The sequence below is a fragment of the Leuresthes tenuis genome, unplaced genomic scaffold, assembly GCF_036924035.1.
Source record: "Leuresthes tenuis unplaced genomic scaffold, fLeuTen1.0.hap1 SCAF_16, whole genome shotgun sequence".
NCBI classification, from domain to species: Eukaryota; Metazoa; Chordata; class Actinopteri; order Atheriniformes; family Atherinopsidae; genus Leuresthes; species Leuresthes tenuis.
In genome coordinates this window covers 16,733,147-16,745,264 of record NW_027325370.1, presented here as the reverse complement: position 1 = coordinate 16,745,264, position 12,118 = coordinate 16,733,147, and the positions used below count along the sequence as shown (strand labels likewise).

At 37.9% G+C, this 12,118-nt stretch overlaps 1 protein-coding gene across 1 annotated transcript in view; it reads left to right on the top strand.

Moving 5' to 3' along the window:
* cpne9 (copine family member IX) overlaps nt 1-12,118 on the top strand; it is an 81,453-nt gene that overhangs the window by 17,465 nt on the left and 51,870 nt on the right. Inside the window, exon 3 of the mRNA XM_072367140.1 lies at nt 12,068-12,114. Within this exon, the coding sequence (XP_072223241.1) occupies nt 12,068-12,114 (47 nt within the window). The remainder of the gene's footprint in view (nt 1-12,067; nt 12,115-12,118) is intronic.

Here is a 12,118-nt window from a genome sequence, read left to right as displayed (position 1 = left end):
ATTTTCAGAGTGAAGGACAGGGTGATTAAAGAAGGGGCAGAAGCAGAGAGAAACTCAGTAAGCAAGAGCTATAACAGACTATAACAGACCTGGTATTGTGAAGCAGAATTCACCAAGCGTTGGATTGTTCACCCACTGATAGGGAACGTGAGCAGGGTTTAGATCGTTGTGAGACAGGTTAGTTTTACCCTACTGATGATGTGTTGTTGCAATAGTATACCTGCCCTGCTAAAAGCAACAAAGAAAGTATTAGTATTCTAATCAGTTTATGTTCCAAGAGTTGAACAACCAGCACATACAGTAGATTGTGATGAAATGAAAGGCTTCTTTTTTTTTATCACATCAGCCTTTGTTGGGTTTACAACTTTTAGAACCATTTTATTTATTAATGCCATTTACATGTTAAAATGCTGAATATGAAAAATTCCAATCTTATGGCAGAACATTTGGATCGTTGTACCAAACATTTCACAACTGAGCCTTAAAAATTGGACCATCACTATATTTATCTCACTTTACGTCATCTCCCTTTGTCTTTACTTAGATGCAGCTTATACTATGACAGATAGGTTCAACGTATACCTACTTTCTTGTTGATCTACGATGCATTGCTGCACGATGACGTTGTTCCCTTGTGACTCTTGATTTCATTCTTCATAAGGAGGTGGAGGATGGAGTTAGAGCTCTGCGTCTCATGCAAGAGACAAGGAGTAGAGACCCAATCGACAAAACATTAATAACAAACCTTTCACTTCTCTAACTTTAACTGTCTGCTTTCAGTCGTGCACGGTTACAGTTAGGAATGAACAGTAAAAACACATGGGGGTTAGGGATAAATATAACATGGTTAGGTTTGGATGTTACTAAGTATATGATATACATGGTTAGTGGGCACACGTTTTATTATTCATTCGTCTGTGTTACTGTAATGTCACATGGATGCTATGTTGCACAAAACAACAGATTACACATTTGTTGCCATCTCATGATTTTCAAACCTAAATAAGATTTATGTATACAAAAGTGTTGATGTACTTCCTGTGAACTGTTAGCCAGCTAGGTGACGTCCACTCTGTGGCTGTTCTGATAGTGTTTAAGTTTGAGAGGAAACAGTAAGTTACAATAAAGTACTTTGTTTTCATACATTTTCTGAGCAAAGATTCAACACCTCTATTATTGTTAATATTATTTTTATTGTATTATCTTATCTTGGTTTTGGGCGTGCTAAATTTATTTAGTCAGTGTCCTTTAAAATTGTGTTTAGCTGGATAAGATTAATTGTAATAACATGATTCAGAAGTGATTGGATCGGCTTCTGAGAAACTGAAGAGTGTTTATAAAGGCTGTTCTGTCACCACTTTGTTTCACTTGGACTAGTGTGTCTTTTACATGTTTTCTTATCAGAATTGCAGTTCTACTCAACCTCTTCAGCAAAATTTCTGTCTTTGAGCTTGTTATTTTGCAACAAAAGACCAACAAAACAGATGTCACATGTCAGATTGAACTTTATCAAATAGTTTATTGAGTGACTCAAATAAAATCCCAGTTGATTCTCTGTCTAAACACATTTGATTTGGTTTGAAACTAATTTGGAAAATCATTGAAATTGGTTGGATTGAGACTGTAAATCGGAGGTGTCAGTGACATGAAATAATGAAGTTTGCCTCATTTTGAAACAAAGCTCCTTTAATACACAAGGCTTCGTCTTGCCTTTGGTCAGTTGGATACACGTGTTGACCTGTGGTACAGTCTTATTCTGTCCAGTTTTAGCTGGTTTTTAACATATTCCAGGCATGCATGACCTTAACCACATAGATGTTGCCCTTGGAGGGATGCAAACGGCTTTTGTGCATTTTTCTGTGCGAGTAAATTACCTTTCCACTTGAACTGTGGTGGCTTATAAGAAATGAAACCTGTGAGGAGATTATGGAATTGAATAAATAAAAGGAAGTGCTGTCATATGGTCAGAGAGACAAAGCCTCGTGATGTATTATTTTGGATGAAGATAAAACTGTTGAATTCTTGAGATATTTTTCCCCTCTCTCCAAAAAAAAAAACAAGCTTTATTTTATTCCTCTACAAGTTTGACATTACACTGACATGGCTTCATTTCAGAATTTCACAGAGAATTACTCATGGCACCACTTGGAAAGCTTAAAGAACCTTTAAAAATAGAGTCCATCCTTCTGCGGCCCCACACTCAGGTTGTGCAGCTCTTGAAGCTCCACGTAAGATTCAGCTCGCTCTTTTATTTCTGTCCACCACCATCTAACCCGCTATCAGGCTTCCATATGAAACATCCCACTTCTCTTATGTAACATCATTCGCCGGTGGAGTGCTGGCAGTTTCCATCCACATGCATGGGTGTTTCATTCCATTAGAATTCGTAGGAGAGACAGCCTCCCTACTCCCACCACTCAAGGAGCAGTTAAAAAGTAAAATCAATGATTAAATAAACTCCAGCATGATCACTCTTTGCAGTCTCTTAATCCGTATGAGTGATTTATGTTTATTAATTACAATAAAGTATGTGATGTCTCCCAAATATTAATTTTGTTGTAGCTGCTTGAGGATTGTGACTCAACAGCAGGTAGGAGTTAATGTATTGTTACAGCACAGCAGGTGTGGCCTCACTATTGAGACTTCCCTTTTTAAAGATAAACCGACTAAGTAAGACATAAATTAACCATACGATTAAGAATCAGATTGTTTTTGGATTTTATTTCTCTTTTTCCTGTTATGCAGTTGGTACAACAGCCTGTTGGGGGTTGGTAATGTAGGTATGAGACCAAAGAAACACTAGAAAGCAATGAATGTTAGTAACTTTTTCGTCCTCCACATATTCCCCTTCCAGCCGGTCAACTATAATTGAATAAAAGCTTGATGGCATAGGTGAATAAAGGCAAGGCCTGAGTTATACCTTCTAAATAAAGGTCACTGGTCTCTAATTACCCCCGAGGTCTCCTAATGAGATCTGAGGGAAAAGTGAGCATCCCCAGTTGACTCAGGCTTTCGTGGTCGTCCATTCTACACCTGGGGTATTTAATAACGACACCTCAACTTAAAAAGCATATTCGAGAAAGCACTTAGATGTAGTCATGACAGTAATATGCTGCTGTTACATGTTCAACTTCCTCTTTCATTATGAACATGGATCCCGAAATAGATGAAGCATGGATGAATTTATCTAATTTAATGAGTACATACATGTCTTTATTTCATAGATGTCACCTCTAGGACAGCTTTTACTTATTCAAGTAGACATTCATTTTATGATTCTACATTTATTTCCAGGAACTCATGTTATAAAGTTATTTCCCAGCGCTTTTCATTTCCATTTCTTGTTTTCAAATCATGGTGTGAAGTTGTCTCACTGAGTCAGACGAAGCATCAGTACCAGTTGGAAATGTCTTTCAGGAAGATAATCATCATCCCCATCATGTTCATCAGTGTTTGGGTATGACAGGAATATGCTCTCAATGTGTAGAATGAAAAATGTGTTGTTTGACTGGCTGAATGAGGCTTGGAGTACAAAGCTCTTTTAATGGACAACAGGACCAGAAAAGTGCTGTATGTTGGGTGATTAATTAGATTTCTCCATCGTCTGACCCGACCTGTTTGAGAAAGATAATCGCACCTCTTTGTTTGAATATTGGAAATTGAGATAAAAAAGCTCAAAGATAAATTAGTTATTAGCAAATAAAGCTCTCTTAACTATTTAGTGTTCAGCTTAATCATTTTGGAAAGCACATTTTTCAGTGACTTACTTCAGAATCTTACTTCAGAATCTATTGAAGGAAACCAGCCTGAGCTGTTTCTGTATCTATCTGTTAGCTTACTGTAAGTTAGTAAATGTTATGCCGTTACTTTTTTTAAATGTTGATACTCTCGGTATGAATTGATGTCTCCCTCATTTCCAAAGAAATTTTTGTCAGTGAATTCTATTGAAACATCTATTGAAAACCTTTTCATATAAAAACATGTATTTATTTAACCAAATTTACTCATCAGAGTATTTATATTATCTATTTACGGCAGGATTTGTCATAGCTGTATTTGTTGGCGTTCCACAGGGTTTAAGCTGGAGTACATAGCATTAAAATCATATTAAATTAATATATTTATTATGCATATTACAGTATTTTAAAGATTGCATTTGCCGTGTGCCAAACAGTCATAGCAACTGGTGACTACAACTTAAACCTAATATTTTGTTTAGATATTGAACTACCACTCCAGACTATCACTTTGTATGACCAAAGTATCTAAAGTTGGTAACAGCAGAGAGACTTCCTCAAGTTTTCATGTCAGATGTACAAAATTATATTTTAAAGTAACACCAGAAAATCTTGCAATTTTTTGCTTCCCCTGCTCCAGTTGTGGGATGTAACACCGCTGTTGTACAATCTATGTCTGAGCCCTGCACACGCACAAGTGTTGGAAAAAGCCACCCAAAAGGTCAAGCAACAACGTAGGGGAACGTTACAGGATCTTACAAGAATAAAACTGCATATATTTACAAAGCAAATTTACATTTTTGAAGGTTTTGAACGTGCCACGTGTGTGAAACCTAAACGTGCGTAATTTGCATTGCATATATTACCTTTAGCCTTTTGACATGAAAACAACCTTTTTCCAGGTTCATCAGAACTGAGGTGCCAACTGAAACTTCATCTACGAGGCAGAGACGATAATGATGAGGTTATAACTGAGGTTTCAATCTCTGATAAATAACAGCACAGATGGACATGCTGCCGCTGTAATGGTGTGTATTTCCTGTTGGCTGCTGTGATACAGAGCACTAAAGTAAATGTCAGGTGTAAGCAAACATTTTTAATTAGTTTCATTAGAAGAAAAAACAACAGCCTCAGTCTCCTGGTTTACAACCTATGTGGAGCAGAGGGAAAAATATCAGGATCATATTCTCTTAATGATTATAAACCTGCATGTTGGCAGCTTTACTGACAGAGTCTAAACAAATGTGGTACAACAAGAGAGCTAATCAGTTGTTACTCACCAACAGCAACAACAAAGCTAAATCTGCATCTATCTTTTTTCCTCTGAACTCTCTCCTGCAGTAAAATCCAATCTTTTTATTCTTGCTGCCTTTTCCTAACCTCCCACATGATAGTATTGTTGTGGGTTGTCATGTTTCAGAAGTTTTACGGTTCACACTGTTACTTTAATGGTTACTCAGCCATTTGTAATCATGCTAGTAATATATATATATAGTTATGCTGATGACCAATTGCTGCTAAAGGACAACACAGCAGCATAAAACCATGAGCTGAAAGCTGATAAAACGTTCTCTGAAAGCTGAGAGGAACTGCAGACCCAGCCCAGTCTAAAATGTAGCAGCATCCCAATTCAAAATGAAACCTGTGGGATGGCAGCGCATGTGAAGTTACATGGACATCCTCCCTTTGGCAATACTTCAGATGAAGTTACTTGCTTACACACTACAGTGCAGGGCCTGTCCTGGGGTCTGTGCTGTAAATGCTGGCTCGTAGTGAGAGCTGAACCCTCAAACACGCTTTCTGACATGTTTTTCTCTTTTTGTGTCTCTTTTTTGTTCTCTTTTTGTGCCCTGTTGTTCGGATTTTGGACGAACAAAACTATGCATCTATGAACACCGTTGTCACGGAGATGCTGAACTTTTAAAGCATTGGGTTTTTTTTGGCTTAAACATGTACTAACTTGTTAATTAACAAGCTTTATAACTGCATTTATGTGTAGTGTACGGAAAGAGCGAGGCGAACTGTCATTACACTACACTCAGCTACTGACCTCACAGCTGAAATCACACTCGCATGAATGCTCTTCTCCAGACAAGAAATCAACAGAAGTTGTGTTTGGAAAATTGGACCACATGAGAATTCTCATTCAACCTCTTTTCAAGTTATATCATGGTTTATACAGCTCTTACATACTGTTCCCACAACGCTTGTCACCATCATCTTTAGCTGCCACTGCAGGCAGATGTTGTTGGCAAAAATAAGGTTTAACATATATAAGAAAAGTGAATATTGACTTGTTGCCACAATCTGTCACATCGGTTGAGGATGATGAGACACCCCCTCTCTGTTGGTGCAAAATGTTGTGATTTTAAAACTGTGAATGATGCTGTATTTTCCAGGGGAATGAGCTTGTCTGTTGCAGGATTTTTTGCCTAGATTGGATGTGCCAGCTTTGTCATAGCTTCTATACTGAGGTTCGAGAATTGGGTTTCTGGACTCTCTTGCTTATACTCCCCTTGACAGCGGATCAGTGGATTAGGTGGGATGTGCGACCAACCTCCCTCTCCTAAATTGCCATGTGAGAGGTGTATTTGTGAAGGATTTCTGACAGCCAATAACCCTTAAAGCAACAATCTCCACTCCAATTGAAATCTGCTGCCTCCACGTAATGTTTGACTTGGATTACTGCTGTTCTTTTATGTGCATCACAATCATATATCCATGCCTTCATATCCTCTTTTCTTTGTCTTAGTCCCATCCAACCTCTTTATCATTCTTGTTCCCCCTTCCCTCCTTATAGTGCCCTTTTAATATTCATCTCTGCCCTTCATCTGCCCTCCTTCTCCAGCTTCATCCCCCGCAGCTTCATGTTCCCACCACCCGATCACTACTCTATTTCACCTCACAGCGAGCAGCTTGTGTCCTCAGCCTGTAAGAAAGCTTGTGGCATCTTGTTTATGTCTGCTTACTCCCTGATTATATTTTTCTGAGGTGGAAGTTCAGCAGACAGGTGGTAAGAAATTCCCAGTTGGAAAGAAGAGAAAAAGATGGCTCATGCAGGTGACTGTTGCTGTCAGCTCGTTCAACATTACCAGTTTGAGTCCAAAAATCCTGTCATTTTCAGTTGGGCTCAACTTACTGAGTGGGCAGAAATGTTAATGTTGAAGGCAGTGAAATGGCCTAGTAAGCTTGCACATACAGTATGTGCACATAGGCGATTATGAGGTGTATATATATCGTGATATCTATTTAGTTGGATGTAAAAGAAATAAGTACATCGCAGTGACATTTGCTTGTAGATTCTGTACGTACACACATGGGCCAGAAATAGACTTACACTGGTTATAACTTTCTTGGTCCATTCCATCTTTTATAATGTTCTGTCTATTCTAATTTCCAAACTGTTAAATGAAATAGTTTTGTTTCAATGTTGGGATTTAAAAAAAAAAAAAAATTCTTTTTTACTTGATGAAGAACATCCTCCATAAATTGTGATCCCATAACTTTTGCCAGTGCTTATAACATCACCAAATTACTAACCTTTTCTATTGTACCCATGTTCGTTTTTTACATCCTGCAAATCTAGAAGTTGTATACGATTTTAAGTTTTTCTGTGGTCCAGTGCCCCTAAAAGTCAAGGAAGGCATAACATGGTGGCAAATACGTGGATAATTACATCCATGGTAGAGATGGTTTCCTAAGTGAAAGCTTGCTTATAATTCATACATTATTACAGTTAACAGAACAGTTATTGGTGCTTTTGCTGATAATGATCCAACCAATTATTGTGAATACAACAAATGACAATAATGAAATATATCCAAACATTAAAGGTGCATTAAAGGAGCTGGTATCTCTGTTTGTTTGACAGACAAGTCAAAATATCCAGAGTAGATTGACTGTATCGTCATTTGAGTGCCACTAAAAGCCAAAGGTTTGGTGTTTATCCCACCACAGGCAATTGTATTTAACCCTCTGGGGTCTGAGCCCATGTTGGTCGTTTTTGAATACTTTTGTTCTTTCCTTTATATACCACAAAAAAAGCATGCCATACCCAAGCTTGGTATATTTTTTTCTAGTTTGTGATATCAAAATTAATTGTAGTTTGCTTTCTACGGCGTCGTACTGACGTCATGCAATTTGATCACGCCGGTGTGATCATTGACCTCAGGGGGCAAAGAAGAGTTGACAGAAAAAGTAAATGGCTGATAAAATGATGATGCACTAACAGGATGGGAACAACCCGATCGCAGATGACCATGACCGCTGTAACACGTTAGTCAGTTAGCAGCTTTGTTGGGCAGGAAGCACAAAGTCCTTCGCTTAACTGCAATAATATGAAGACAAAAGTCCCCATTTAATTAGAGCAGGGGAAGGTGATGGAGTGTCACTACTGCAAGATTCTTGAGAGGAATTAGTAATTTAATTTGATCTAATGTGTGGTGCGGTTGAGGTAAGTTATGTCGTAAAATCTATTATCTTGTTCCTGAAGTGGTGGTGTTCTCATCTTCCACATTATATGCCCCTACCACTTAATATAAAGTTATCATGTCATTCGATTCTTGATTGGTGCCTGAACATTTGACCTAAACATCACCTGTTGCTACACACATATAGTATTTACAGTTCTTATGACATCTACACGTGCCACAACTGCTGTAAATAATGGAGAATACAACGCTAGATGTGAAAATTAAACAACGTGTTTCCTGGGAATGACTTGGTTCAAAAGAAATGGTCAAAGTGATATTCCAAATGTTAATATGATGTTTGTAAAAGTCAGATATTCTGAGTCAGTTTTACAAATTCAATAAATATTGGACGTGACAATAAAAATGTCCTTTTTAAATGTGTTGCTAAAGACAGAACAAGACAGCTGAGAGAAGTGACAAAAGGGAGCAGTTCTTATGTTTGAAGCAGCGACATCTGTTCTAATATACTTTAAGTTTGTAATATTGTTTACGTTTGAGTCCATATTACCATTGAGATAAGAGATGCTTTTCAATAAATTGTTAAACTGAACATGGTATTCTTTGTGTATAGTATATTTAGCCAGTCATCCAAGCAGTGCTGCATCTACAAGCATTTCTGTGTTTGGATAAATGCTTTCTGTCCGCTGAAGGAGGCTTTGGATCAATACAGTAAATCTGTGGGGATTCTTTTAAAAAGACAAAAAATAGCCAAGCCACTCAGGATATCTTTGTATGTCCTGGTTTGGATTAGATCTTTCCTTTTACTGTAGAGCTCTCATGCTGCTAAGCTGTGACTCCACATTGCAGAGTAATTTGATTTGTGCTCCATTCTGAATCATTCATGTTCAGAGTCCCATCGCTGCCTGAGCTGCTGCCAGACTTATCATCAGGTGTCATAGTTGGAAGTAGGGTTCGGAGGAACATAGAATTGCCTTGTAATTTAGCTGCTGTGTGGGTAACCAGATGGGCTCCTTTCTTTTCTCAGTCACTTTCCATAAGGTGTGCAATCAGTCAGGGCCTTCGGACAAGCCAGACTTTTGTGTGGCCGAACAGCAGATTGGTCTGAGTCGTGTGCTGCTCCAATTCCATAAACATGAATCTGAGCGAAGACTTCAATTTGAATAAAAGAAACACACTCTATCCCTTAAAAAATCTCTTTGACTTAGGGCTATGACTTGAGACGAACACTAAGCCCCTGGTGTTAACTTGTCTTCACTCATTTTTTCTCTGTAATTCAAATTAAGGCGTGTATGCAAGTCATGAACTGATTTGCTTGTTTTAATTGGATTTACAAAATTCATGTAAGCAGCACCATATACAGTTTCCCGCATGGTTAACAATGTGAGTAAAGGTTGTTCTCTTCTTAAGACACTGCCCAAAAGGTCCACTGTCTACTGCCCTTTCTTGCTTATCTCCCCTCTGTTAATTGCTCATTAGAAGAGAAAATATGGTTTTAATCATCTGCTGGTTCAGACAGGCTGAAGTTCATTAAAGCTAATGTCCCTACTTCAGAGAGGCACAGAGTGGCTGATTGCACTCGTCTCGACACAAACATCTAAACTTGGCCAATAAGTACATCCCATGAGCCTTTCGTGAGTGTTTTGTTGTTGGTTTAAGCAGGGACGTGCACGTGTTTGTGCCAGATGTGAGTATATGATACATTTTTACATTATTCGTGGGTTACTGCTCGATTTCATACTGCATGTTGTTGTACTCAAAGACACAATTGTTCTCAGAAGACAAATGAACTCTGAGATACTTTCAAAACAATAAACCAACCTGTTGTAATAGTGTATTTGGATTACATAAGTGTGATCACTGGACCTGAAACCTGAAGCCAGTTTAATGGATTAAAAATAATGCACCACCACTGATAAGAGGCTGGAGGCTGCATCCAAAAAACTACTGGTCCCAACAGACTTCCACCACATGTGCTGGTGGTCCATTTGAAAAGAATGCCATGTGTTTCTTTTTACCAGGTCCAGCTTCTTGTCCAATTCCTTCTGGATCCAAAAATGGAAAAATAAAAAGATGGCAAATGGTATCCGAGTTTTGCCACTGATTTTACCACCAGATCTTATTACAGTCTTCCAAAAAGTAAAGAGATGAGAGCAAAATGAACGGCTGCAATCCAAAGATGCAGCTGAAATCTGAGCTCTGGGTCTGGAGTTTTGTTTGAAAATCACTGTAGAATATTTTGACAAATTTAGACTTGATAGAGCATTGAGTAGGGATGCACAGATCCATGGGTCAAACCTCTGCATCAGGTAATAATCAGCACGTTGGCTATATAAACCATCAACTACTGACAGTTTCCAGTATTTATCTGAGGTGTCCTGGTCGCATTGCATTGACTCTGTCCTGCGTCTGATCAGGTTGTTTTTAATCAAAAGCCCTGAAAATCAGTTGAGTTGGCACCTGTTTAATAGGCTGTTATTTCTTTCTTCTTTTACAAATCATCTGTTTCTTTCAAACGTTCTAAGAATTTTGGGACACATTTGATGAGATCCATACTTTATTTCGAATGATGCATATCTCATTATTTCTTCAGCATTAAAGGGAAAATAAATGCTAAAAACAATCTGTATTCGTCAGTGGATGTCGGCTAAATGATCATTTGTAACATCAGTATTGACCTAGATTCAGTTTATAGTCTGTGCCGTGTTTTTACATTTGATTAAAAGAAAACATTTGCATTATTACTTATTTAGCTTATTAACTTTCGAGTAACATTAACATTCTTTAAATAAAGTGATTTAGTTTTTAATCTTTAAAATGAAATGTGTTACTGATCTTTTAATGGATAACTAAATCACTTGTAAACTGCCTTTTTTAATCCTGTTATCCAGGCTCACAAATCAATGTTTTCACAATGTTACAAATAAACCCAGATTGACTAACTTATAAAATAGGAGTTTCTGGATGCAACACACCAGCTCTGAGTCTCTCCCTGGACTTCACTCGTGCACTGCAAAACAATCAGTATATTTCTCTAAAATCAAAAATCTTTCCTCTCAGAAGAGTCTTGATAAACTCATGTAGTGTCACAGCTTCACTAATCTAAGTGCTATGATTCCAAAAGCTCCTGTAAGGATCAATAAGTACAGGTTGATGCAACAAAGTAGCTGTTCGAACTGATGGGTAGTCGGCTGTTGGTCTGATACTTACAGAAAGCTCAGTCTGCTCTACCTCATAAAGTTGCAAGCCGGGTTATAATTGCAGCATAAACTAGCAAAGCAAGAGCACATTTGATTTGTTCAGTCAGAGCATCTTCATGTATAATTCACGTGAGACAAGAGTCTGAAAACCTAACTGAGTCAGAAGCACAGATGCTAATTTCTTTTAAACCTCAGAATATTCTTTGTTTTATAATTTAATTGAGGTTTTTTTTAAGATGATACTTTTTTCAGTTTAATTTTTAAAGGGTTTAGTTGACACATTGCATATTTTTCATTCTCACTCCATTTTTTCTAATCATGCATATTGATGGTCGGGTAGAAATACGGCTGAAGATGGTGACAGCATATCTGCGAGGCAGAAAAAGTTAAAGACTCATTACTCCTGCACTGCTCTGCAGGTATGCTGTTCATGTGCTAAACCATTTAGAGTTGTTTACAGGAATGGTTATGAACTAAATATACTTAAAATCCTTCATTTTGAAAAGGGCTCAAGGGATGGTTTTCAATAAGAAATTGTTTACTTGCCTCTGACAACCCCAGGAACAATGAAAATGGATGTAGATGTGGGTGTTTTAAGTGCTGCTGGTTCCAACATGCAGGAACCATTCGGCTGGAGGATGAAATTTCTTTGGTTTTCTTCACACTTCACTTTTGCCTTTTCCTTCTCTTTCGCTTCCAGTGGTCGTGTTGTATTTGCAGGCTGTGGGAACCAAAGAATGGAGAGAGGTAA